At 49.8% G+C, this 27825-nt stretch overlaps 2 protein-coding genes across 4 annotated transcripts in view; one reads left to right on the top strand and one right to left on the bottom strand.

Moving 5' to 3' along the window:
- Window positions 1-291: 291 nt before the first annotated feature.
- Window positions 292-6381, bottom strand: SBDS (SBDS ribosome maturation factor). The gene is made up of 5 exons (XM_054646894.2): window positions 6207-6381; window positions 5361-5490; window positions 3956-4156; window positions 3236-3400; window positions 292-2610 (listed from the first exon to the last, which is right to left on the bottom strand). The coding sequence occupies exons 1-5, from the start codon at window positions 6332-6334 to the stop codon at window positions 2482-2484; spliced, it is 753 nt and encodes a 250-aa protein (XP_054502869.1). The 5' UTR covers window positions 6335-6381; the 3' UTR covers window positions 292-2481.
- Window positions 6382-7857: 1476 nt separating this feature from the next.
- The window catches only part of LOC129129188 (S-adenosyl-L-methionine-dependent tRNA 4-demethylwyosine synthase TYW1-like), a 99933-nt gene continuing 79965 nt past the window's right edge, over window positions 7858-27825 (top strand). For all 3 annotated transcript variants that reach the window (XM_077188771.1, XM_077188770.1, XM_077188772.1), the window contains exons 1-8: window positions 7858-7980; window positions 8123-8289; window positions 8886-9038; window positions 9560-9661; window positions 10540-10734; window positions 12081-12362; window positions 13211-13318; window positions 24653-24740. In XM_077188771.1, coding sequence (XP_077044886.1) covers window positions 8155-8289; window positions 8886-9038; window positions 9560-9661; window positions 10540-10734; window positions 12081-12362; window positions 13211-13318; window positions 24653-24740 — 1063 coding nt within the window. In that variant the 5' untranslated portion in view covers window positions 7858-7980; window positions 8123-8154. The remainder of the gene's footprint in view (window positions 7981-8122; window positions 8290-8885; window positions 9039-9559; window positions 9662-10539; window positions 10735-12080; window positions 12363-13210; window positions 13319-24652; window positions 24741-27825) is intronic.

The raw sequence follows: 27825 nt of genomic DNA, 5'->3' as shown, positions 1-27825 counted from the left end.
TTGGCGTGGCAGTGGCAGCTGTCAGGGACCATTTTGACCCCACTAGGAATAGGGCAATGCCAGGGCAAACACATGTGCCTGTGTACCCAAACACACCAGCAGTGCTCTCCTGGAAGCTGCCAGCTTATTTAAATGCCCACCTATCTGAAAATTTCAGTTAATTCGCCAGGAAATGGTTGTGCAGGGAGTTATGGTCTTGTTGGAATGGGCAAAGACAAACCATTTACCAATCCTGAGCTTTATTCTGATGCTCACCATATGTTCTTGCTGAACTACAAACATGACAAGAAATGCCAGCATGTATCTTTATTTGTCCATAAATAAACTCAAGCTCCCTCTACCAGAGAAAATCCTTAATGTCTGGATTTGCAGAAAAAGACTTTATAAAGAAATTGCCTTCCTAGCACCAAGCTCATGAATCAGCTTAGACTCAGTTCTGGAACTCCAGATCTTTAACGTGCTGCCATCCTGTTGTGCTCGAGGTGTTAAACACAGCAAACCAAGAAATTAAAGAAATGTGAAATCAGGTATTACTGACACAATATCCTCTGAGGCTCTTGCTCAGCATCTAATTTGCATATTTATGAATTGCATGTTAGTGCTAATTTCCAGTGACAAGCTAAATATCAACATGATCATCTTCAGTGCTTCCCAAAGTGTGTCTGGAGAGAGAGGCACATGAAGGCAGCAGCCCAGGGTGGTACCCAGGGGAGCTGCCTGTGCACACAGAGCTCTCCACACTGAGCCCTGTCCGCATGGCATATGCAGTCACTACACCCCTGCATTTCCTAGGCAGCATTTAAACCCCTGGGAGCAAACAAAAGCATTTTAAAACTGATGAAGTGGTTCAAGAATCTCTGTTTCACCTGTCCTCAGCAAAACTCAGGCTCTAGAGGCAGATCCTCCCAAAATACTGCTGAAAGAATTGATCCTGGCCTTGCACGAGTGCACACAAATTGGCTGCTGCAGAAATCCACTCCCAAGGGGCAGCCTTGCACTGAAGTTCCAGCCCTGCAGCCACCTCACATGCTAAACCTCTCCTCCTCCAGCTGACCTCCCTGATGAAATTCCAGGAAATTCACAATGAGTTAAAGGTGCAGAGGAAACCCAGCTCAAACCCAGCTCTGTTTAACTGTCACAGAAGGGGGAGTCTCTGGAAGGCAACAGCAACCAAAGAGCACCATGCTCCCCTGGGAGAGATCTCCCTGGCTGGCCCACAGCTCCTCACCTGCTGCCTGCTATCTGCATGGAAACAGGAATGTCATATTAAAGGCTCCTCAAATTCCTGCTGATTTAGCTTTAAGTCACTGAACCATATCTGCTTTGCCTGGTGGTTTGTATTTTTAGTATCTCCTTCCCCCATTGTTGTCCTCTCTTCCCCTTTTCTTTGCAATACCCCAGTTCAACTTTAAATCATTTGTTTAACACAGCTGCAGCAAGATTTAACAGAATTAGCAAGAACTATATCCCATGCCTCAGGAGCTGGCTGGTAATTCTGTGCATGGATTAGAGAGCAGCAAAAAAAAGGACAGAGGATAAAGGACAGCTGCCAGAATTGTTCGGTTGCGCTAAAAAGCAAAGGGGCACGCACAAACAATTCCTGCTGGGAATTACTGTCCAACAAAAGCCTGTCTGGCTCCATGGCCAGAGGCCACCACTGCCTGTTTGAGATTCATTTTATCATGTGAAAGCAGCAGCTCCCAAGCACAGGCTACTCCCTAAGCCTACAAAAGCATTGCCACAGCCAGGGATATCTCCTCTACTAGTAACAAAAATAAGTATCTTATTTCTTTCTGTATCTATAATATATAAATAGATGATAATTTGTTTTTATTAATGTAGCTAAATATATTCTACAAATAAGTTATTTGGAGAACATCATCTCTACGTCAGCAAGTGCTGCTATAGCCAGTGAAGGAATTCTTTATGAATGGTCCATTGAAGTACTTTAATTACCAAGTAGCCAATTATGGAAGCCTAAATCAGTTTTCACACTGCCAAGAGACTGATTTTTAGACATGATCCACACTGCACCTGTTTAGAAGTGAAAATGCAACTTTCTTTTCTTAAGGTCCCTCTCCTCACATACAAAGCCACTCCTCAGTGACCAGTGCAATCTCCCACTCAACACTGACAACCTGAAGGTACAAACAATTGGCACCAAATCACTCAAACACTTTTCAACAGCAACACTGAAACTAGAGCAAAGCCAGAGTAACCTCCTACCACACCCTAACTCAGTTCTTATTAGTGCAACTCTGACACAAAATCTTCTTACAGGCAAAGACATCTGTAAACCAAGCAAGTGTAAAATGATAAAAAAAACCCAACCCACACTGCATGGAAAAATCCCAAAGGATTAGTGTCAGAAAATATTTGGCAGCAAGAGATTGGAAAAAACCATGAAGGCCTAACAGAAGAGTGGCTACACCAGTCACTGCAGGGAGGGTGTTGAAGCAGATCTGCTGCAGGAAGATTTTGTTATTCAAGCTTTTCATCTCCTTCCTCAACATCCTTCAGACTGAGCACTTCCAGGGATCCTTTTCCTTTTGTCTCACTGCGGATCAGCTCGTCAATCTCCCTGAAGCAGCCTGGGTCAATAAGGCACACCTGGAATGTTCCACATTTCATCAGTTAGCCAAGAATGTTTGGATTTCATCAGGCCCTACCCAAAGCCTAACATTCACTTTCATTAAAACAATCCTAGTTAGTTACTGAGGAGGAGTCCGAAGAGTTGACAAACTCTGGCTGCAAATTTTCCACAGAGCTCTACAGTTCCAGTTCCCCATGCTGGACATGGCTTTTGCCAGTTGGGATTGCTGGATTCTAATCTGTTTGTATGAAGATATTAATACCAAATTTTGCTTTATCACCCACCAACCTTAAAAAAATAATTAGCCACCCTTAAAGTCTAGACAGAAGCTACCAAATAAGTAACAATAACATTTCACATATGAGAGAGACTTATCAGTGTTGCAGGATCATCACTGCTAAGAGGAATTGCACTGTGCACTCCTCAGCTTGGAGCAGCAACCTCTGGATGCCAACGGCTGCTTCCATGCCCACATCACTAGGATTGTATGAAATTAAAAGTTCCCAACTGCAGCTCTCATTCAGGATCTCTGGTGAGCCTTCAGTTTATCTAAACAGCTTCCATATATGAATTCATCTCCTAGTAAAATACACATGCGTAGTTCAAATCAAACCTGAACCCCAGGGACTGCTTTTTGCTTACCATTTCCAGCTGTTCCTGGAAGTCTTCACTCTCAGTAACTTTAATCAGTGGCTTGAGCTTCTCTTTCAGTTTCTTGCCCTCCTTTGCTGGCAGGATAAATCTCAGCCTCATGTGAGCACGTTCAATCTGCATGGTCTCCTTCAGCTGCCTGATCACTTCCAGGGCCTGTTGGACAAGAAAAAGACCACATGCACACCTGCTTAAAACCCAGCACCCAGATCCAAATCTCAAACCTTTTCCCCAGCTTCAGAGCCATCTCTCAGTGCTGGTCACTGCTGCTCTGCTGCAGGGAGGCTGCTATCACGCTCTTTTGACAGATGAACAAGAAAAGGCTGACTTGTTTGTGATCACTTTGAACACTTAAAAGCTGTCTGAAATAAAATTAAATAGCTATACTGCAAAACACCACAAACCCACATGGCTCAAATGCAAAACTGATATACCACCTCAATTAGTGTAAATCATAAACCTTTTATTTCTGCTCTAAGTGTATCACTGTTGGTTTTTTTCCTTTCTTTCTCCCCTCCCTGAATTCTTAGCAAACAAATTGACAGAGTTTCAGGAGCTGCTTCTCTGCAGCACTCAGCTGCCAGATGGCTGAGTAATCCCTGTGCAGGCCTCAGATCGCAGAGCTCTGTTGATCCCTCTGTGGCTGAGGCCCGAGAAATTACACTGGATGGCAGCACCTCGGAGCAGGAGCTGATACTGCAGGAAACTCACCTGCTGCTTTGTGCTCTTGTTGGGTTTGACAGAGTAGTGGATGTCCTTCATGGCCCTTTCGATGAGGATCACTGTGTAGGGCCGCTTGGTCTCGGGGTTCACGCACTTGTCAGCCACGATGGTGGCGATGTCCCGGAACATCTGCTCCAGCTGCGTGTGCCGCTCCTTGTCCGACACCTGCAGCTCCCCTTTGGACAAAATCTGTTTTACCCACAGAAACCCGTTAATGAACATCCTGGATCTGAAGTGACAAGTAAAATTTGACAACTTTGAGTAACTTTGTTAAATTTGACAGCTGCTTGAAAGGTTGGGTGAGATTTGAAGTGCAGAAAACAATAATCAAATTAATAATGTGAATCATTACAACAGACAGTATTGGAAAAAAAACTCACCCCAGAAACACTAAACAGCAGCAAGAGAAGAACAGATTTCACAGAATATCTTAAGCTGGAAGGGACCCCTCAAGGACCACTCAGTCCAGCCCCTGGCCCTGCACAGACACCCCAACAGTCCCACCCTGGGCATCTCTGGCAGCTCCTGGAGCTCCGGCAGCCTCGGGGCTGTGCCCATTCCCTGGGCAGCCTGGGCAGTGCCCAGCACCCTCTGGGGGAAGAACCTTTCCCAAAATCCAACATAAGCCTGCCCTGGCACAGCTCCAGCCCTTCCCTGGGTGCTGTCCCTGTCACACAGAGCAGAGATGGGAGCTGTCCCTTGGGAGGAGCTGCAGACCCCAATGAGGTCTGACCTCAGTCTCCTCAGGCTGAACAGACCAAGTGCCCTCAGCTGCTCCTTGCGTGGCCCCTCCAGGCCCTTCACCTTCTTTGTAGCATTCTTTGGACTCTGACAGCTTCAGATCTCTCTTATATTGTGGCACCCAAAACTGCCCCAGAGCAGAGTAGGACAATCCTCTCCCTGGCCCAGCTGTTGATACTGGGCCTGGTGACCCCAGGAGAGGGATGTCCCTCCTGGCTGCCAGGGCAATGCTGACTCAAGAGATTTACTGAAATCTTATCAACCACAGCAAGTCCATAGTTCATATCCCACCAGAAAGGGCTAAGAAATTAGATCTGTTACTTACACCTAAGTGAGCTCTCCAAAGTAAGCAACTGTCCCCTTCTTTTCTCTGCATTCTTAATAACTTATATTATGTGAGGAACGGTTCAGTGCTGGCTGTGTCCAGACTCATTGGTGCATGCAAGTTGTGTTAGACAGAATTCTTTCCAGCCACATGCATATGCCAAATTTAAAACTATAAAACAGAGCTACAGCCCTTTTTTACCCATTTCTTAACAAGCAACCCTTTCACCTATGGCAGCATTCTAGAAACACCCTTCAGTACAAACCAACCTAACTGCGTGACTAAATCTTCTCACATCTTTTATAAAGCAAAGTGTGTGAAACCTACCATCTTACAGATTTCTGTCTGGTCATCTGTTCCAAATGCTTTAACCAGATCTTCCTTCTTTGCCACCTGGCCTTTGGAGACATTGACAAACACTGTATGTGTCTGCAGGACCTCGTCGAGATCTTTCTCCCTAGAGATTAAGACAAATGTAGAAAACTCAGAATAATCCCAGAATGATGCCAGTGCCACCCCTGCTATGGGCAGGGACACCTTCCACCATCCCAGGGTGCTCCAAACCCTGTCCAACCTGGCCTTGGGCACTGCCAGGGATCCAGGGGCAGCCCCAGCTGCTCTGAGCACTCTGTGCCAGGGCCTGCTCACCCTCCCAGGGAATAATTCCTTCCCAATATCCCATCTATCCATCCCTGTCCTCTGTCAGAGTGAAACACTGCCCCTCATCGTGGCCCTCCATGCCTTACCCAAGCCCCTCTCCAGCAAAGCAGCAATGCCAGCAGCACAGCTGCGTTCAGCGAGGAGAGAGCTCCCGCTGCCCCGGGCTGACTCAGCACAGCTGGAACCTTCCAGCACGGAGGTGTCGCTGCCCAGGCACGGGCACGGTGCTCCCGTTACCGGCCCCGCGCCTCCTCCCGGGGTCAGACCGGGGGCCCGGGGCCGCGCACGATCCCCGGCCCCGCAGCCAGGTGCCGGGTCCTGGGTCACTGCCGACCCCCCTCCCACACCCCAGGCCCTTCCCGGTCCTCACACGGGCTCCCCTCCAGCGCCACTACCGAGTCCCCACACGAGGTGCCCGGTACGACCCCCTCACAGCCGGGTCCCCGCACGGGCCCTTCCCCGGGCCCCACGCCGGGCCCGAGCCGCCTCCCCGCCGGCTCCCCGGGCACTCACGCTCCGCTGCGCCAGCCCATGACCTTGTTGCGGTAACAGGCGATCTCGAAGCGCTTCCCGGCGCGCCGTGCCCGCACCACGGCCACATTGGTGAGGCGGATCTGGTTGGTGGGGGTGAAGATGGACATGGCGGCGGCCGCCCGCTCCGCCCCCGGCCCGGCCCGGCAGTGAATGGCGGCATGGGCGGAAGGGGCGGGAGCGACGCATGGCGGCCTGAGGGGAGCCGGGCGGGGAGCGGGGTCAGTGACGGCGTGATGGCTGAGTGCGTGTGTGTGAGAGAGCCGTGATGGGGGGAACACAATAACCGTGTCTGTGGAGGTGGTAACCGTGAGGGGGGATGTAATAACCGTGCTTGTGGGGTAATAACTATGTGTATGGGCTAATAACCGAGTTTGTGGGATAATAGTGTGTGTATGGGCTAATAACCGATTTTGTGGGATAATAGCGTGTGTATGGGCTAATAACCGAGTTTGCAGGATAATAGCGTGTGTATGGGCTAATAACCGAGTTTGCGGGATAATAGCGTGTGTATGGGCTAATAACGGAGTTTGTGGGATAATAGCGTGTGTATGGGCTAATAACGGAGTTTGTGGGATAATAGCGTGGGTATGGGCTGATAACCGTGAGGGGGGATAGAACAGCCGTGTGTGTGAGCGGTTATAACTGTGAGGGGGTGCTGTGGAGGGAGATGAGGGTAATGACCGTGCGGGTATTTATTAACCATAAGTGGTGTACGGGGGCAGGAACTCTGAGGTGGGGGGTGTTTAATAACTGTGAGAGGTAGGGGAAGGTGGGGTAAAACCGTGGGGTGTTTGGGGGAGAGAGGGGTATTAACCATGAGAGGAGGAGTAATCACGAGGGTGGGGAGGTGTGTGTTAGTGGGGTGATAACCATTAGGGGGTGCGTAAGTGAGCCTGTTTTGGAGCTAAAATTCTCTTCAATATATGTAGCATCTATTGCATTTGAGGAAGTTTTATAGAGGTTAAGGGAATCCCTGTAGCTGGTTTGGGTAAAACTGGGAACACTGGGCAAGTGCTCTTAGCTCTTCTCTATTGTGAGTCTCGGTGTTGCTGCTGGAGGGCTGAAGGGCATCCCCTTAAGCCTTTGCTCTGGTAGCTTGAGTAACAGCCAGTACAAGTTTCCAGCCTCTTGGAAATACTTGCATTCTGTGCTCTTGGCTGGTATCTGCAAAAACAAGACCCAAGCTGCAGATGACAGTAGAAGGCTGTTAGCTGTGTTCCTCAGTCAATAAATATCACAAACCAGCCCTTTTGGAGTGCCTGAATATTCCATATGAGATAGATATTCCCACACACCCTGCATGTGTTTTCCTGACTGTGCCCTGAATGTTCTGAACCAACATGAAACATCTCAGTGGCTCCAAATCAAGCTTCACTTGCATCATAGAATTCTGTGAAAGTGTTTTCAATTGAATCCATGTTTCAGTCTGCCCTTGAAACTCTGTTTGTAATCAGTGTGACATTAAATATCTGTAAGCAAGGGTTGTGTTCAGCAGAAAGTTTTGTGCAGGTGATTTCCCCCTTGGACTGGAGCTTTCTCATTCCAGAGAACTGCATTTGTTGGGTTTGTGTAAAACTAAAGCCAGTATGATCCCCTGGATGTTTCACAAGGACTTTTTCCTTTCAGGCACTTGGACAGCACAAGTATTTCCTGCTTTTCCTTGTAACAGAGCTACCTTAGAAAGGAAGAACCCAGAGTTTCCCTCTGACAGTATGGAATGCTAGCTTGGAGCTCATCTGATGCACCTGAAGAGGTAAAGGCTTCTTGATTCAATTTTGGTGCCTTGTCTTTAGCTAGAAGCTGTTTTCTGCAAAGCCTGGGCAATAGCTGATAATGTTAGGCTGTGGGTACTGTGTGATTATTTTGTGTGTGCTCATTCCATATTCGCTCTGTAGGAACCTGTGACATTCCAGATTTAGATGTCTCAATGGATATGTGGAGCTACTTTCATACTTGCCTGGTGTCCATATGGCTGCACAGATTTTACATCTATTCTGCTGTTGCTCTTGGGATCAGCCTTTGGATTGTCATTCAGTTCACCACCACCAGAGCCAAAAGGAAGGTAACTGAGCCTGTCAGCACTTCTCTCTGAGAGACCCTAAAAACCTGGGTGGTAGTGAGTAGTTACTGGATAAAGGCTCCTGCTGTGGGCCTGCTGAGAGTGTTGCAAATCCCAAATGCATTTTGGTTATCTGGTTATGATCCTCAGCCTGGCTTGTTTGTGTCTGTGGGTCACTAAATGCTCTTGTTGCTCTAATGTTGGGGCAGAGCTCAGCAGGACACACCTCACACTGTTCCTGGGAGAATGTGTTCCCCTGGATTGCTCTGTCACTCCAGGTAAACCCCTCAGCTTGTGCCCAGTGTTTGCACCTTCATGTTTTCATGATGCTCATGACAGGGTTGGGCTGGTTTGGGATGGGAGGGAATTAGGCCATTCAGGAGTTGAAAACCTCCTCCTGCAGGTGGTAAAGATCTGCTGCAGGACTTGGGAGGTTCAGCTGGATCCTGTTACCTCCCGGACAAGTGGGTATTGTAGCATGGCTTAGTCAGGAACACAGGTCCTGGTGTGTTTGTCTGGGTGTGAGAGGAACCAGAATGCTTTGACTGTTGCTGAGAGTGGCCCCAGGATTTGAGTTTTAAATGCTCTTGGTTTGACAGCCCTTGGAGAAGGGTGAGCAATCCCGGGGGAGTCCCTCTTCCCCTGAGGGAGCATCAGACAAACTGGGAAATGGATGTGCCCCCCGTCAGGCACAGAGGATCCATGTTGCTGGAGTGAAGATCTTCTATGGCTCTCAGACTGGCACAGCAAAGGTATCTGTACTTTTATTGCACAGCTGTGAAATTGCTTTGAAATATTGTTGGGATCTGAGAACATTGCTTGCCTTAAAACACTGCCGTGGGTACAGAGTTCATTAGCACATTCATTAGCTTCTTACAATCATTGCCCAACATGCAAGATGAGTGAAAAATTAAATAAAAATAACAATTTTCTCCCTCCCTTTAAGCAAGGCATGCAGTAGAGATTGATTATAAAGCTAGAAGTTTACTCTTGCACTATAATTGTAATTTTCTAGCAAGGCTTTATAGAGAGAAGTGCTGGGTTTGGTGCTTTCTCATGAAGAAATGTAATTTGTGTGTGTAACTGTGACATTATAATGTTGCAACTCTCAGCCAGTGTACTCCATCTTTGTTTTAATGTGAGGAATTGCAGTGCCAGTGTCCAGGCCTCCTGTGTCATTATTCTTCCTGTGCTGGGAGAAGTCTCGTGGCTGAGCACAGCAGGGCTTGTGGGGCTTGAAGTAATTGATAACTTCCATTGTTTCTTTGTTCAGAGATTTGCCAAAGCTCTGGCTGAAGCTGTTTTTTCCCTTAATTTGCCTGTGGAAATCATTAACATGGAAGACTATGATCCAGAAGATGGTTTAGTAGAGGAGGTGGGTATGGCATAAACACCAGTAACAACTACAAATTTTTCCTGGGGTTGTCAAGGCTATTTCCCTCTTGTATTTCTCTCCTGTTGTTCTGGAAATCCCCAAAGCTTTGTGTTGAATTGCTTCCCTACCGATGCAAATGTAGCCCATCAGCCCTCAGCAGAAAATACCTAAATTTTGAGAATTTCAAAGCATCATTTGGACATTTTGCTGTGACAGTGACTCTGAGCCAGTTCTGTAACTCAGGGGTGAGCTGGGTGAGAGTGGCTGCCCCAGGTGCTCTGTACACCTGGGCAAGGTTCAGAACCAGAACAGCAACGTGGTGATGCCTCTGCAGCCTTTAGAGGCTTTTAAGATAGAAACTCTTTGTGAGGTATATTTATGTATAGTAATCCTTGATGGGTTTTTTCTTCTGTGAATATTGATAGTTGCTCCTTGAGAGTTTTAATTAATCCTACCAAAAAGTTTTGGTGGAAACTGCATGCTGGGAATTCCTTCAGGTGTCAGTATGAATTGCCAGCATTTGATACTGCCCCTAACACACCTGTAAATGTGAGGTTGAGGAGTTTGAAATATTTATCCATGGGGCACTTCCCTGATGAAGGAGTTGGGTCAGGAAGCTGCTGATGGGGCTGGATGTCCAGGTTTGCTCTGTCACTGTGTCCCTGTTCAGCCTGACCTCTCCCTGCTAATTTAAAGTGCTGTGCAGATTGTCCAGCACCCTTGGGATTGTCACCTGCATCATCCCACCCCAGCAGGAGACAGCCTTGCCTTTTGATTTCTCCCAGCTGCCTGGGTGTTGTAACTCTTTGCTTTAGAAGAAGATTCTGGAAAATGCAGTGATTTCTTTTTTTCCCCTCCTGTCCTGTTTGTGTGACCAGACAAGCAGCAGGAACATCTGTGTGTTCCTGGTGGCCACCTACACCGAGGGGCAGCCCCCAGAGAGCGCAGTCTGGTTCTGCAAGTGGCTGGAAGAGGCAGCCAATGATTTCCGTGTTGGGAAGAGCTTCCTGCAGGGCCTGAGATACGCCGTGTTCGGGCTGGGCAACTCGGCCTACGTGGATCACTACAACACAGTGAGTGTCCCTCGAGCCCCCTGCTTGGCTGCTGCTCCCCAGAGCCTCAGCTGCATGCAGTGCATGCAGCCTGAATGAGGCTGGTGCTCTGTGTGGGATTGCAGCTCTTGTGACTGGGTGAGGTGCTGGGTTTAGGGCATGGGCAGAATCTCAGAGCCACTGAGCTTGGAAAAAACCTCCAAGATCACTGAACCCACTGTGTGCCTGATCCCCACCTTGTCCCCAGCCCAGAGCTCTGAGTGCCACATCCAGCCCTTCCTTGCGCACCTCCAGGGATGGGCACTCCAAACCTCCCTGGCAGTGCCTGACTCCCCTTTCCATGGGGAAATTCCTGCTGATGTCCCCCCTGAGGCTCCCCTGGCCCAGCCTGAGGCCGTTCCCTCTGCTCCTGTCCCTGTTCCCTGGGAGCACAGCCCGACCCCCCCGGCTGTCCCCTCCTGTCAGGAGCTGTGCAGAGCCACAAGGGCCCCCCTGAGCCTCCTTTGCTCCAGGCTGAGCCCCTTCCCAGCTCCCTCAGCTGCTCCTGGGGCTCCAGACCCTTCCCAGGTCTGTTCCCTTCCCTGGACACCTCCAGCCCTTTGCTGTCTTTCTTGGGGTGAATGGCCCAAAACTGCCCCCAGAACTGGAGGTGTCTCAGCAGTGCCAGCAGAGGGGACAGTCACTGCCCTGGTTCTGCTGCCACACCAGTGCTGGTACAAGCCAGTGCCATTGGCCTTCTTGGCCACCTGGGCAGTTCAGCTTTGAAGCAATTGGATTTCAAATGGGAAATGAGAAATGAGTCTCACATGCACTGGGAGGTGTGGTAACACATTTGGTAAATCTTACTGAGTTGATTTCCCAGCTTTGAAAGCTTTCTGCAGTCACCTGAGGGCACAGCACTGTAAACTCTTGCTCTTGCTGCCTTCTAAACGTGGCTCCTTGTTATGATGTGGGTTCTAGCTTTATTCCCTGATGTGAACTGTGGCAGTATCTCTGCCTGGTTGTTGCTCTCATCTCACACAGAAAATTGGCATCACTTGTCACAGGTTGTGTTCAGAGCTGGGGCTGTGTGTCACACATGTGACTGTTCTGACCAACAAGCACCACACAGAGCAGTCTGTTCCCAGAGCCCCTCCCTTCACCCCAGGGGTGGCAGAGGGATTTTCCAATGCAGTCTGAGGGGGTGTGGTGCTATTCAGGCTGCTCTGTGTCTGTGATGAGCCAGCACCTGAGAGGGACTCCCCAGGTCCCTGCCCTGCAGTGCCATGTAGCTCACTGGCTCTTCTAGGGCTGATCCTTGCTTTTCTGGTTGTCTGCTGCACTTGGCCCTGGTTTAATTTCCTTTCCAACCCTTCCTCCTGCCCTAGGTTGCACGGAGGATGGACAGGTGGCTGTGGATGCTCAGTGCCAGCAGGATCATGGCTCGGGCTGAGGGGGACTGCAATGTGGCCCAGAGCAAGCACGGCAGCATTGAGGCTGACTTTGAGGCCTGGAAAGACAAATTCCTCACTCGGCTCCAGGCGCTCTGCAGAGGGGAAAAGAAGCCCTGCAGGGGGAAGTGCAAGAAGGGGAAGTGCAAAACTTCAGGGAAGCAGAGCAAGGAAAGCTCGGACCGTGAAGATGGGACGTCAGAACAGGACAATACTGAGGTACAGCCAAAATCCTTGAGGCCTTATTTTATTGGGAGCACTGTTTGACTTCTCCCCTTCTTCCTGCAGTCCAGAGGGCTGCTGTGAGAGCCTGCTACTTGCTCTGGAGCAGGGGGAGAGGAGAGCTGATATCCCATGGCAATAACAAGTAGAACGAGCCATCCGAAAGAAGGACCAAAGAATTAGTGATGAGCCAGGCTCGATGGCATTTGTGTGATGAGGGAGTCTTGCTCCTGGCTGGGGACAGATGCTTCAGAGAACCAGGCTGAGTTCTCAGCAGAGCCTTTGCCTTGTCCCAAGGCCAAGGGGATCCTTCAGTTCCCTGTGAGTCATTAACCTGCTTCCACTTCAACCCTGTGAAGCTCAGCTGCCCTGCCTGTATCCCAGGGTTTTCCAAAGGCATCTGGGATGTGTCACCTCAGCAAGTCCTGTATGTCCTTTGTGTGTGTCTGCCTGTAATAATTTCTCTCTTCTGGAGTGTTTATTGATTGCAGATTTTTACTAAGAAATCCTCTCTATTGCACTCCAGTGCAAGACCCAGAGCTGCTGTGGCACTTTAATCCTCCCTCGAGCCATATACTGTGGGTTGGAAGTTATTGCTGGGTTGAATTTATAGGAAAGTAAATGGTTCTTCTGGCTGGGTTTGGGAGTGTTGGCTGCTGCAGAGCAGGAGGAATAAATCTCTCTGTCAATAAGGCACTTGGGTTTAAAGGGGTTCAAGGTTCCATATCCATCCTACGGGTTTTTGGTAGGCTGTTGTTTGTTTTGAGTGGTCTTTACTGGTTAGCTTAGTCTTACATTTAACAGTGAGATAAATTCTTAATTTTTTCCTCTGCTCTCTCCCACAGGCAGAGGAATTGTTTGAAAGCAGTAGTGAGGAGGAAGCTGGAGGCACAGATTCTGTCATTGATGTTGAAGATCTTGGCAATGTCATGAGCCACATGAAGAAAGCAAAGGTACTGCTGTTAGAGGGGGTATGGAATGGTCAGGTCTTGTTCACTGAGCAGCTGGATTGATTAAAACATAACTGGCTGGATTTGAATCTGTGGGGTTTGGGTAGAGGGAGAGTAAAATACAAGCCATTGAAGAACCTGGCCCCAGAAAGATCATCTTTGGATGAGTGTTGGGTGTAGTCACAGACTGACTCTGTAGCTTGCTCACCAAGCAAATGCTGCAGTGATAACCTGTGACTTCCAGTCTGAGGGAAGATCTACTTGCAGAGCTAACACTGGATCTGGCTGCACATCTCTGCACTGAGATTCCCAGTGCAGTGGCTGAACACAGGTCCTGTTCCTGTACTGCCTGTGGGTTGTCACTGAAATGCAGGTGTGAGGACAGGGGCAGAGCTGCAGAGGCAGCAGGAACACCCAGCTGCCAGAGCACCTTGCCTTGCTCACTGCTGCCCTAAGGTGGGGTCTGTGCTTCAGACACTGGGCCTGTCACACAGCCCCAGTTCCTGCTCCATGCCAGGCTCTTGCTAGGTGTGTTCCCAGTGATTCTGTTGGTGTCCCTTTCCTGTGCTCAGTCGAGGCTGGGATGTGTCACACTCACCTCACTCACACCAAGCACTGGGGACAGGGAGCAGCTGCAGGGCCTTGCTGTGCTCCCCTGTCTTTGCTGGCTGAGCAGTTGTTGGTCAGGTGGGGAGGGGTGGGCTGTGATGTGCTCTGAGCCCATCTGCTGACCCCCTTTGCTCTCAGTGCCCTTTGCATGGTGCTGTCATTGTGCACCCTTGAGCTGCTGTCCATGCCCTTCTCACCAAACTGACTCTGTAATGACACCTTCCTACCGTGGGTGTGTCTGCACCGTGGGGTTTTCACAGCTCTTTCCCAAAATGGGGCCCTGGCACAGGGTGCCCAGAGCAGCTGGGGCTGCCCCTGGATCCCTGGAAGGCCAGGCTGGCCGGGGTTTGGAGCAGCCTGGGACAGTGGAAGGTGTCCCTGCCTGTGGAAGGGATGTGGAATGAGATGGTCCCAGGTCCCTGCCAATCCAAACTGCTCTGTGACTCTGTGAAAATACAGCAATGTCCTCGGTGCTCTGAGCTGAGGTGGCACTGCTGGGCTACTGAAGGCAGGCTGTGGCTCACAGGAGGGTGCTTGGAGAGCAGGAGCTTACAAGGGGAGCCCGGGCATCTCTGTTGCTGCCCTCAGGGAGGGGATGGAGGTGAATCAAACGCTGCTGTTTGTAGCCAGCTCTGTGAGGAGAGGAGCCCCAGCGATGGGGCAAGGCTGGCTGCTGTGAGAGGGATCGCCTGTGTGCTGCAGCTGGTCAGGGAAGGCTGGGCAACCTTCTGGCTTCCCTCTGGAGGGAGAAAGGACCGCCGTTCCTCATGGAGAGCATTAACATTGTTCCTGTCTCCTCTCTCCTGCGCTCGCCACTAGAGGTCAGCGGCCAAAAGGGAGCGGGGTGCCGCGGCAGCTCCGGGGCAGTGGTGACAGCCAGCGCTCCTGTGAAGAACTGGCACTGAGCTTTCCCTGACTGACAGAATATAGCAACATCGTGATCGAGGAGCAGTGTAACCCAGGAAAACCACGTATCCTAGGCCAGTTTACAAATAAAATGTGAGCACAGCAATAAAATACTTTCTGCTGTTCACTGGAAGAAGTCAGTGCTGAGGTCAGTGTGGTGTGGGTTTGTACACAGGCAGGGAAAGTTCACTGCTGTCTGTGCCTTGGCTGAGGCAGGACCCAAACTGTTTTGTCTTCAGCCTTCCTGGTGCTCTGCTGGAGCAGGGAGAGTGTTGGATGTGCTTGTGTTCTGCAGTAGCTGTGACTCTGCAGATCAGATTGCTGTGGCTGTGGCCCAAGTGCCATCCTGATCAGAGGGGCAGCTGCTGCCTGAGCACAGACACTCACCTGGAGCTGGAACCTGCAGGTGTTGATCCTTTGAGCCTTTTCCTTGGAGGAGCTGGCAGAGCTGTTCTGCTGGGAGAGTTGAACACTGCCCTCCTGCAGAGGATCAAATCCTGAAGGGGCAAGTGTTGGTGTGGGCCTGAGAGCTCACTCTGAGTGTGCATAAGGGCACCTCTGTTGAAGTCCTGTCCCTTTTCTAGGCTCTGAGTCTGCCCTGAGAGGTTTCCTGTACCAGGTGAGTCATTCTGCCTTTGGCCATTTTAGCCATTTTCCTCTCATGGCATGCTGGACTGTGTAAAATGGGTGTGACACTGTTGTTTTCCCTGACCTAACCTGTTGTCCTGCAGGACTCCTTGCCCACACAGCCAAGTGCTCTGGGCTTTGGGATCTGAACTGCTCACACACACACGTGAGCAAGTCTGAGAGGAACTTGGGTATCTGAAGGGTTATGTCACAGACAGTTCTTCCTCCTCAGAGTTCCTTGGGTCTGGAATGTGCCTGACACTTTCCAGCAGGAGTTCTGTGGGTGTCATTGTTGGGTATTCACCCCTCTGCCTATGGGATGTGGAGCAGCAGGTTCTGCCTTGTGCATTGTAGTTAATTAGAAATGGTTTTGGGTCCAGCTTTCATCTCTTCTGCATGGATTGGCTCTTGTGAGGCTCACTAGCAGGCAAGGCAGGCACAGATAGTCAGAATTCCTTATTGTCCTGCCTTTTCTGGGATCCCAGAGTGAGGCTGTGGAGGCATATAATAAGTCCTTGCTCACATCTCTGCTGGTCATCTTCATTTAATTTTGCATCTGTCTTTTGTTGTTTGCCTTGATGGAAATCAAGGCTGAGATTTGTCTTACAGCTTTCCCCCCCCATGTTCTGCAGGTTTGTAAAGTACTGTCAAGGGCCTTGAAGCAGGTGCTGGATTCCTGCACCCACTTGGACCAGGCAGATGGATTCAGGAGTTCCAGGGGAATGCCAGAACCTTTCTGCCAGGTTGAATTATAGCTATTACAGACTGAGCTAGAGAAGAGAGGGATTTTTGAAGAGCTGCTGAATGTGAAGTTTCACAGTTCATGGTGATGGTGCCTTCTGCACACTGAGTCTGAGCCCAAACTGACACAGGGTTGGGTAACTATTGGTAATATATTCAAGTATGTTAACTGGTGGCTGATCCAACAGCAAATTCCACATGAGTTTACCAACTCTCATAATATGTGCTGATGGTTTTTAATGCATTTAAGAATGAGGTGGACTTTGGAGTTTTGCAGTTGTGGCACACTTTGCCTTTCCTCCAGAGCTGATGTGGATTTGTCAGGGAAAGTGAACTCTGAGGGTGTTTGTGGCCTGCAAGGTGCCATTAATCACAGGGACATCAGTTCTTAGTGTGGATTATCTCCCCCAGCTGGGAGATCAGCTGAAAGGACAGAACTGTCTGCACTCATTCCCGGGGAATGGAATGACTTTATTAACCTTCACATTTCTAAACTTCAGGCATGAGTAATAGCAATAATAATGTCCTGATTCCTTGTTTGATGGGTTTGGAAGCAATCAAATGAGCATATTTGTTGATGCAATTTTGAGATGAATGCTGATGTTTTCTACAAGAAGCAGTGTAATGATGCTGACAGGCTATTTTCAATGTAAAGAGAGAGGGGTTGATAGGAGCACACTGAGAGTTTCCAGGAACCAAACCCTGCCCCAGAGCGTTCAGTTTGTGTCCCTCTGTGTCCCTGGGCCCCTTTGGCACTGGTCCCTGAAAAGTCACCCTGGGTTAGCCAGTGTGAATCCCAGCCCTTCCAGCCTTTCCTGGGAGCCCTTGGAGCCTGGGGCTGCTGTGGAAGCCCAAACCTTGCAGGCCCTGGGGGAAGGAACTCTTGAGGGAGCTGGGTTTGGTTGGAGTGGGACAGTGGGCAATGGCGTATTTAAGGCCTAAGGTTTACAGACCAAGGGACATGTGCAACTTTGTGCTGCAGCTAGGAACTTTTTAAAGGAGGAAGGAATAATCAGTGATCTGTTAACCAAATGGAACAAAATTTGAGTATGTAACTTTCAGTTAAAACTGATGTGGACAGATCCAAAAGCTTCAGCTTTTAATGGGTGAAGGATTCCTTTATGAAAAATGTGCCCTTATCTGCAGCAGCTGCTCTAAGCCAGATTCTGATCTGTGCTACTCTGGCTCACAATTCAGTGTGAGTCTACATTTTAAAATGAGCTTTCAGAAATTAAATTTAACTTCTTGGGGACTACTTCTGTTGTTAACAGCAGGGTTTGCCATAGGGACACTTCACCCTTCTCCTTTCCTGGTTTCAAGTCTTTTTTCTCTTAACCCTGGCTAATGGAAAGGATTACAATTGCTAAACCGAATTACAAGAGATCTTGAGGCATTTTCTGAGTAAGGCTTGTGAGTGATAGAAGGGAAAAAAGAACCCCAGAATAACTTTAATGTAACCTTTGTCTGGATGTGCAGTCTGCAGGCTCTAACGTGGTGTGGCAGTGGCTTCCTTGGTAAAAGCATTTGAGAGCTCTCAGTGTTTATTTGCAGCCTTTTCCTGACCACATCCTTTGCATCCAGAACTGACCCTGCAGCAGCCCAGCCCTCCTGCTCACCATTTCTCACCAACTTTGGGCTCCATTTCTCAGGTGGTTTTCTTTTTGCTGTGCATTTTTAAAGTTTCCTGCTTGTCTAATGACAGATTTGAGCAGACTTCCTGAAATTCTACAAATCAAAGCAGCAGAGCCTCTGTGCCCTGGAGCCAGGCTGGAGAGCTGGGGGTGCTCACCTGGAGAGGAGAAGGCTCCAGGGAGAGCTCAGAGCCCCTGCCAGGGCCTGAAGGGGCTCCAGGAGAGCTGGAGAGGGACTGGGGACAAGGGATGGAGGGACAGGACACAGGGAATGGCTCCCACTGCCAGAGGGCAGGGATGGATGGGATACTGGGAATTAGGAATTGTTCCCTGTGAGGGTGGGCAGGCCCTGGCACAGGGTGCCCAGAGCAGCTGGGGCTGCCCCTGGATCCCTGGCAGTGCCCAAGGCCAGGCTGGACAGGGCTGGGAGCAGCCTGGGACAGTGGGAGGTGTCCCTGCCATGGCAGGGGTGGGATGGGATGAGCTTTAAGGTCCTGTCCAACCCAAATCATTCCAGGTTTCTGTGGTTTTTTGACCACTTGAAAAATTGCCATTGAAATGAAATGTTCTTTTAGTCTTGAACTCATGGAAAAGAAAGAAATGGAGTGGAGAATTCTTTACAGAGCCACTTGAAAAAGACTCTGCAAAAGATGGCAGGAGTATGGAAGGATGTGTGCTGCCTGCTCTGTGTGAGAGAGCAGAAGAGACTGAATGGAAAATCTTACTGCAGTGAATTTGGGCATTTGGGACACTTGTTAATCTGTGTTAACTGGGCTTCAGTTGAGATTTTTGTAGTACAGAAGAAAGAAATAAAATGTGAAAATATGGCTCAGTTTTCAAGTATAAGCAGTCCCTTTTGGGTGGACACAGACACATTGTTTGTTTTGACTCCTTTGGTGCCTTTGAAAATCAATCTTCTTCCTGGCTTGTCCAAGGAAGTCTCCCAAATCAAACAAATGCTGGCAGAGTCCCTCAGCAGTGTGTGAGTTGGAGCTGTGCTTCAGCAGCACCTTGTAAAAGCTGCCCTACAGCAGAGCAGTGCTGTGGAGCTCAGAGCAGCACGCTGAACCCCCCTGCAGCCCTGCAGATACATTGGAAAGTTGTGACCTGGGAGGTTTCTTGTCCTTGAGGACTTGGGCTGATGTTGAATCTACAAGAAAATGATGTTGGTGGGATCGTTTTTGCCTCTGCATTTCATGGAAGATGCTCAGGGCCCTTTCAGGCTGATGCACTTGGATGGCAGCATAAGCTCCTGTCACTGCTTGTCAGCAGGAGTTTGGGATTTAAATGCTGTAAATGTCCAGAAATCTCAGCATTGACTTTTCAGACAAAGGGAAATGGAAAATTCCCTCCATGAGGATGGAGCTGCAGGTCTGTTTTCCTTTGCTTAGGTGGGAGCTGCTGCCTCAGAATAACACCAGGGACCTTCTGTATCCTACAGCATAGGGAGGGAGGTGGGGATTCCATCTCCTTATTTAAAATTCACAGGGGTTTCTACTTCAGGAGAGAAAAATCCTGATTCTGAATTTGGGTTTTTTTGTTTGGTTTTTGGTATCAGTCAGAACTTCTCAGGGACTTTCCCCGTTTTGAAGGGAATCTACAAGGAGGATGGAGTGCCAGGACACAGGGCATGGCTCCCACTGCCAGAGGGCAGGGATGGATGGGATGTTGGGAAAAGTGTTCCCTGTGAGGGTGGGCAGGCCCTGGCACAGGGTGCCCAGAGCAGCTGGGGCTGCCCCTGGATCCCTGGCAGTGCCCAAGGCCAGGCTGGACAGGGCTGGGAGCAGCCTGGGACAGTGGGAGGTGTCCCTGCCATGGCAGGGGTGGAACAGGGTCAGCTTTAGGGTCTCTCCTACTCCATTCCATGATTCTGTGACTTTAGGGCCACTTTTTGAGAGCACCTGCTCCAATTTTCCCTTCTGGCACAGGCAGCTGATGTTTCAGTCATGGCCAGGTGCTGCATTGCCCCGTTCCCCTCTCAACTCCTTGTGCTGCTCTCAGCTCTTTCTGCTTCACTGGGCAGTGCTGGGGTGGGTGTGTAGCCTGTGATTATGTAGACTCTGGCAGGTGTTTTTAATAAGATTTTCTGTCTGTTGGGCTGTTTGCTGGTTCCCAGCTTGCTCACTCTGAGTTCTCAGGTCTGTGTGCTGCAGGAGCTCCAGGCTGTCTCTGCTGGTGACTGACAGCAGTGAGGGCCAGGGTGCTGTGGGATTGACGGGGTGTTCATCCCTGGGCTCAGCAAATTGCAGCTCTGTCTCTGCCTGTCACAGCTGAATTGTGACAGCCACAGCTGTGTTCCTGCAGGAGGACAGTCCCCAGAGTGCACCCTCTGCTCCTGTGCTTGTCTTCAGGGGTGTCTGTGGAGTGGGCCCTCTATCCATTCCTGTTTCCCCATGTGTTTCAGCCTTCCAGGAAGGTTGTTTTGTAAGGAAAGGAGTGCCATGCCTGTGGGCAGCCTGGTGTCCCCGAGCTCCCCAGGTCCCCACGTGGTTCCTGTCAGTGGTGCCCCTGCCAGAGGAGGCTGAGCGAGGAGAGGAGCTGCCAGCATTGCTGCCTGTCCTGCTGCCTCTGGGGCTTTGCTTCCAGAGCTCTGCTCTGTGAACTTTAACTCTGGTTCATGTAATTCATGAACTTTAATAGTTCATTCCCCAGCTCCTGGGGAAGTGTTGCTAATCCTTCTTGCTGCCAGGCAGCTTTTTCTGACAGCCTGGCCAGCGTTCCCTCAGTGCTGTTCTGTTAGTGCTGGCTCCAGCCCTGGTATGTTCCTGTTTGCTTAATGCTTGTGCTTTTCTTTTGGGAAAAGATCCTGGAGCTTGTAGATGGATGAGGCTGTAAATCGTGGCAAGGCCAGGGCTTCCCTTTGTGTGACCACTGGGAGGTTAAGCAGGAAAGAAGTTGAGTCATAATTGGGTGTAAATCTTTTTCTGAGAGTAAAAGCTTTTGGGGGAGCTTTTTTTTCCCCGGCCATGGCACATCAGTAAATAGAGCCACGAGGCTAAAAGTGCTAAATTCGGTTAATTTAGAGAATCATAGAATGGTTTGGGTTTGAAGGGACCTTAAAGCTTATCTTGTTCCATGGCAGGGATACCTCCCACTGTCCCAGGCTGCTCCAAGCCCTGTCCAACCTGGCCTTGGGCACTGCCAGGGATCCAAGGGCAGCCCCAGCTGCTCTGGGCACCCTGTGCCAGGGCCTGCCCACCCTCACAGGAAAGAATTTTTCCTTAATATCAAACTCTAATTTCCCCTCTGTCAGATTGAACCTGTTATTCCTTGTCCTGTCCCTTCAGTTCCTGGTGCAGGGTCCCTCTGGCTTCCCTGTGTCCCCTCCAGACCCTGGCAGGTGCTGTCAAGTCTCCACACAACCTCATCTTCCCCAGGCTCAACATCCTCAGCTCCCTCAGCCTTCTGTGTGGAGTTTCAGGGTCTTTTTTATTTTTCTCCCCCCTGCACAATCAGTTTGAAGAGTGTTTGATGGATAAAGTGGGAAACACAGGGAGCTGTTGGGCACCTGGGCATCCTGGAGAACCACAGAATTCACAGAATGACTGGGTTGGAAGAGACCTTCAAGATCATCAAGTCCAACCCATGCCCTAAACACCTGAACTCACCCTTGGCACCCAGTGCCACATCCAGGCTTTGTTAAACACACCCAGGGATGGGGACTCCACCACCTCCCTGGGCAGCCATTCCAGAACTTTATCACCCATTCTGTAAAAAACTTCTTCCTAATATCCAACCTGTATTTCCCTTGGCACAGCTTGAGGCTGTGTGCTCTGGTTGTGTCAGTGCTGCTGGAGACAGAGCCCAGCCCCAGCTGAGCACAGGCACCTTTCAGGAGCTGTGCAGAGCAATGAGGGCAGCCCTGAGTTTCCTTTTCTGCAGGCTGAGCACCCCCAGCTCCCTCAGGGGTTCCTCTCAGGGTTTGTGTTCCCAGCCCCTCTCCAGCCCCGTTGTCCCCTCTGGATGTGCTCGAGCATCCCAAGGTCCTTCCCAACATGAGGAGCCAGAGCTGGAGAGGGCACTTCAGAGAGGAGGACAAGTGGCAGTAGCACATCCTGGTGGTCATCTTTGAGTTTGGAAGGCAGATTTGGAGGAAGCCCTTTGAAACACTGGCACTGGGATTTGTCCTGGGGTAGGAAAGGCTGAGGCCCTCACTTTTGTCGGGGGCTCATGGTCCATGGAAATTGTGTTTTCCTTGCCTTGGGACTGTGCTGCCTGTGCCTGTTATGCTGTCTGAGTGAGAGGGAAAGGGAAGGGATTCCTTTTCCCTTCAGCTGCAGAGCAGGGGATCATAGCTGGGCTTCAGCTGCCTTTATTCACAACCAAACCCCTCCAGCCTGCAGTGGAGCTGTGCTGAGCCTTCCAAGGAATCAGGGTGTATCCAGAGGTTTTCCTCATCTCTGGCCCTGCTCCTTTGTGAGCTGCACCTCCAGTTTTTGGCAGTGGAGTATTTCAAGGGCCTGAAAAGCAGGCTCTTGTCACTGCTTGCTTGATTTGTTATGGAAAGACAGTGATTTGCCTTGGATTTACTGCAGGGCTTTCTACTAAATCACCACAACTGGAGAAGTTTCCTCTGTGCAAAGTTAACTTTTTTCCCCTCCTCTCCATCCCTCAATAACAGATCTGAAAGGTTTATTAACCAAATAAGTGGAAATCCCTGTGCAGTGAATTCCATTTCCCACCAGGAGTAGTGCAGCCAATCCCCTGCCAAAGTGAGCAGGGCAGGTATTGCAGGGCAGGGAAAAACAAAGCATGGTTTTGTTTACAGGCTCACACATCAGGGTGTGGGCAGGGGGAATTGTGATCCTCTCTGTGAGGGGAAAATGATAATTGAACTGTATTTCTGCCTTGCCAGGAAGGAATTGGATGTTGTTCTCTTGAGGGGCTTTTCTCAGGTGCTGCAGTGGCAGGGAGGTAGAAATCCAAATGTCTTCCATGCAGAAGGACTTTGTGTTTGGAGGCTTTCTTGGATGGGGTCTCTCATTTGTAATTAATGACTGCATTTTTTATATAAACCTCCATACTGGAGGTTTAGTTCTCCTGAGATGGTGAAGCACAGGCCAGGAGGTGTCCATGTTTAAATCCTGCTCAGGACTTTGAGGGTTTGTAATTCTCCCAAATCACAGCATCAGGGAGTGGTTTGGATGGGAAGGGTCCCTAAAGCTCCTTGAGTTCCACTCCTCTTCCTTCCTCTAGCCCAGGTCTCAGTCTGTGCTAAGGTAGGGCCTTGCCTGTGGCCTGGGTTAAGTGATGGCTTGTGGCAGGACAAGCTCTTTATTTAACACTTGGAAGATGAAGTTTTTATCTATTATCTCCTTCCTTCCTTATGCATGAAGCTTTCCCAGCAATATTAATATTTTACTGTTGAAGAGTCTTGCTGATAAATTAAGATCAAGGCTCAAGAAATGAGCTTTAAAACCCACTAAATGGCAATTAATTATTAGATGTAGGCTTCCAGGGGAGTTTTATGTGTTACAGAAACCAATGAAGTTCTGCCTAAAGCTTCAGGAAGCTGAATGGAAGGAAGTAGAAGGTGGATACAGCTTTCTCCTTCAGAAAGGACCATGTTGTGGTACTGGTTGAAAAATACATTTCTGAACAATGTCCCTGAGGCTGTGGGCAGTTGTATCCAAAATGAGTAGGGAAGGTCATAATCTCTGTCCCTGAATGTTTTACTCTCCTGTTTCCTTCTCAAGTGTTTATTAGGAGCTCTAGTTTGTCCTTGAACTTCTCTGTGTGTGGGTTTTAATATTCAAATGTATTTTTCCTTGGAGGCACCTTTTATTTTCTGAGCTGTTGCCCAGGTACAGAAGCAGTCTGTTCATGTGCAGGAGCAGCCAGCCTCCTCTCCCTGTTTATGAAGAGCAGTTTGGCGAGTCAGGAGCACTGGTTTCCTTAGTGATGCTGACAGTTGGTGAGGAGACTCAAACTGAAAGCATTTCCATTAACTTTTCCTGGCTTTGGCACAAAAGAGGCTTGGATGTGAAATAGCCTCAGTATTGTCAAGACAAAATGTCCTCTGCTGGTTTTTGTTGTTTATCCATAACTCCTTCAATAAAAGCCATAAAGGACTGACAGATTACAAGTTGCATGAAATATCCAAGTAATTATTTCTGCTTTGATGCTTCTTTGTGCAGACATGAAACAATAAATACCCATAAAGTCTCAGCAGTGACACTCACCCAGCAGGGGAGTCACCACTTGTTACGTGCCAGGGTTTGTTTCTCCTGCCTATGACTTTATCCCAGTATCTGGAGCTCCTGCCCAGGGCTTAGCTGTGTGTGGAAGCAGCTGGAAGCCAGACTTCCATGGGCTGCTGCTGGAGGGGCTGTGGGCAGGGGAGCAGCCTTTTCCTGCAGGCCTTTGCAGTGGCTGAATTTTGGTGGTGCAGGTGGCTGCTGCTCCAGGGCTCCTCTGCTGTGTGTAGTGCTGGGAGTGCTCCCTGAGCTCTCCCAAGCAGTGGCACTGCAGGCACACACTGGTTTGGTTATTGTGAGGTTGTTGTGCACTCATGAAACATCAGGGCTTAAAACCTGGGGTCACTCTTGGATGAGATTTCACAGCCTGGTTGTTAAAATATCCTTGAGAATTTTATTGCTGTGTCAGTGGGACAAATCTGGTGTGCTGGGGGTGTTCCTTTTCCAGTTTACTATCCTAAGTTACTGCTGGGAAGAGGGATGAGGTGCAGGATTAGAGGGAAGCAGGAATTGCTGTGTGGCACTCAGCTCGGTTTGGTCCAGCAGGTGTGTGGCTGTGCCCCAGTGCCTGAGGTGAGGCCTGGCTCTAACTGGCTGCAATTAATTCCTTGTAATTCTTCCAACAGAGAGAGCAGGAGCTGCAGGAGGGAGCTGCTGGAGCTGAGAGGAGGGAGATGATCACCCCAGCGCTGAGGAAGGCACTCACTAAACAAGGTGAGGCTCTGCCAGAGCAGCTGGGCACAGCTCAGAGCCTGGAGCTGCCTTTGGGCAGAGCAGTGGGAGAGGGGCTCTGGGGGGGGCAGGGGCTGCCCTGGGCCCTCGTGGCAGGCCTGACCCACAGACAGGACAGGACACACGGCATGGCTGGGGCTGGAAGGGCCTCTAGAGATCACCCAGTCCAACAGCACCAAGGCAGGGTCCCCCAGAGCAGGTGGCACAGGAATGTGTCCCAGGGGCTTTGGGGGGTGGCCATAGAGGACACTCCAGCCTGCCCTGGGCAGCTGTTCCAGAGCTCTGCCCCTCTGTGGAAAGAGGTTCTTCCTCATGTGGAGGTGGAGTTGGTTGTGGTTTAGTTCATGGCTGCTGCCCCTCATCCTGGCACTGGCACCCCTGAACAGAGCCTGGCACAATCCTCTGATACCCCTGGGGATATTTTATGGATTGATGGGATTCCTCTCAACCTTCTTTTCTCCAGCTCCCACAGTCTCTCCTGACCAGGGAGATGCTCCAGACCCCAGATCATCCTTGTGGCCTCCACTGGACCCTCTCCAATAGCTCCTGGTCTTTCCTGAGCTGTGGAGGCCAGAACTGGGCACAGCACTGCAGAGGTGCCTCGCCTGGGCTGAGCAGAGGGGCAGGATCACTCCCTGCCTTGCTGGGAATGCTCTTCCCCATGCCCCAGGACACTCTGCTGGCTCCTGGGCAGCTCCTCCTGCAGTGCCTGGAGCTCCCAGGGTTTGATGAACCTGCTGGGGCAGCTTGAGAGATGTGCCCATGGTCCCACACTCTGCAGCTCCCACAGTGTAGGTTTGTCAGGGAATATTTAAAGATCAGCTTTGCATCTGTTTTGCAACTTAGTCTCTTGCTTTTACCTCAGTTTCAAACTCTGATTTGTTGCTGAAACACTGTTTCCAGAAAAGGAAGTAGTTCAAACTAATTTTAACCATCCACTAGATGTTGAAAAAGATCAGCAGCTCTCCAATGAGAGCAGTTGGAGTAAATTTCATGTCTTTTTTTAAAACAAAGGACCAGCATGAGGAGAGCCAGACTCAGCCCTGCAGTTCAGGAGCCTCAGCTGGGAGTGGCAGAGGCAGGAGGAGACTGATGGGAGCTTCCTTTTGCTGCTCACATGGAGACTAAAGGGAGTTTAGTCTGGCTTCTTTTCTCCCTTGGGGTGGAGTGTGCTTTCCTTGGTGATAAATCAGTGTTAGCATGGCACTGTTAAGGTTGCAAAAGGTCTTTAAGAGCATCAAGTTTAAGCACCAACCCCCCTGTTCAGCACTAAATCATGACCTCAAGAGCCACATCCTCACATTTATTCAGCACTTGTAGGGATGGGGCTGGCCTGGGCTGCTCTCCTGGAGCTCCTGAGAGTGCCCCTGTGTCACTGGGGGCTGGGCTCTGGCATGTCCTGGGCCAGCCCAGCCCTGCTGCTCTCGGGGCTGAGCCTTGCAGAGCCTGCACTGCTCTGCCCAGCCCGTGGCTGCCAGTCTGGTCTCTGGGTTGGCATCAGCCTTGGCACAGCAAAGAGCCCTTCTCTAACTGTGTGCTGTGAGGAATGACCCAAGGGCTCAGGGGGGACTGGCAGGGACTTTGCCTTCTCCTCATGGCCCCAGGGAGCTGCTGCTGGCTGGGGCCAGTGCAGGCCTTGCACCAGTCCATCTTTTCAGCCTCACTCCTGAAGGCCCTGGTGTGGTGGCAGTTACTTTGGTTTTGTTTGTCATGTATTTGACTGCATTTAATTTATATTTGACTTTGTTTTGTGTTTAAGGTGGCAGCCTTTTGTTTTTATTTATTTATTTATTCAGTTACTACTAAAGAAAGCAGGGGATGGGGCAGTGCTCTGTGCTGGCCCTGTGCTCTGTGTGGTGGTTGGAGCATTTTCCCTTGGCTCAGTCTCACCTTCCCTGCTCGTTTGGGTTTGGGTGTGAATGGAACTGTGCTTTTGTACAAAGTGGCCATTTGGAAAATAAAGCAGTGCTGGAGAGAAGGTCACCTTACTACCATAATTCTTTTGACTCAAAGAAGGCTCCCCAGAGAGCTCTGATTTCCTTGTGACACTCCAGGGATAGGAATTCATTATCCAGATAAGTGGGTCCACATTTTCCCTTCCTGCAGTGCTCATGGTAGTGCCAGTATTGGAGCCACTGGTAGGATCTGCTTACATCAATCTGCACTTTCAAAGACTCTAAACTGTTGTGTCCTCACAGCCCAGCTGCCTCTCCCTCCTCTGCTGCTCACCAAATTCTTCAGTGGTCACTCAGCTGTGAAAAAGAGAAGCTGCATTGTTGTTCTTTTTTTATGTCATATAACATTTTTTCCTGTAAATAACACACCAGGAAGGCTTTTGTGGCTACAAAAATAAAACAATTCCCTTCTTCCCTAAATATCATTCCCCCTAAAATAACAAGTGCAGTGTAGTCAAAAGATTATCTCATTTATTTTGCACCAACTGGTTTCTTTGGGTGTAGGCTCAGTGTCTTTTCAAGAGTATCCCTGAGGGCATAATTAGCCCAAGAGAAAGAAAATGAGTATTAGTGGGTCAGGGAGAGCTGTTCTTTGATACTGCAGTTGCATAAGAGAGGTTTTCCTTGGAGCAGCATCTCCTCAGACCATGGTAGTGCTCACTGTGGATTCACCATCAAAGCAATTTACCTTCCTCGAGGTAAAGGGAACAGTGCTTAAGCAAAGGTTTTTATTTTAGCCCTGGCATTGAATATTGGCTAAATTTAGCCTCTCCATTGGGTTGCAGAGCCCTTGGAGCTGCCTGCTTGCAGGATACCTTGATAACAGCAAGATACCTTGCTACTCAGCAAGGGCTGCTTTTCAAAGTCCCAGGCAGAGGCAACACAATTCCAGTTCCCTTTCCATCAGTACCCAGCTCTTCCTGAAACAGCAGCACAGCTCTGAGGCTTTGGTGAGTGCCAGTGCACTGGGGAGAGGCTGGCAGTGGTTGTTGGTTGGGTTTGCTGTGCTCCTGGTAGTGCTTCAGCCATTCTGTGTGTCTAGGTAGCCAGAAAGAAAAGAAATAAACTGAAAATGGAAACAAGCTTTCCATGTTCACATTTCATGTGGTGCT

Source organism: Agelaius phoeniceus, chromosome 20 (genome assembly GCF_051311805.1).
Source record: "Agelaius phoeniceus isolate bAgePho1 chromosome 20, bAgePho1.hap1, whole genome shotgun sequence".
NCBI lineage: Eukaryota > Metazoa > Chordata > Aves > Passeriformes > Icteridae > Agelaius > Agelaius phoeniceus.
The sequence above is the reverse complement of the archived record's forward strand: the minus strand, read 5'-3'. Positions and strand labels throughout refer to the sequence as shown.

Coding starts and splice junctions, on each gene's coding strand:
- SBDS (XM_054646894.2), bottom strand. CDS start 6,334: ATGTCCATCTTCACCCCCACCAACCAGATCCGCCTCACCAATGTGGCC. Junction 5,491..6,206: donor ATGGGCTGGCGCAGCGGAGC/GTGAGTGCCCGG, acceptor CTTAATCTCTAG/GGAGAAAGATCTCGACGAGG. Junction 3,401..3,955: donor ACAAGAGCACAAAGCAGCAG/GTGAGTTTCCTG, acceptor CTTGTCCAACAG/GCCCTGGAAGTGATCAGGCA.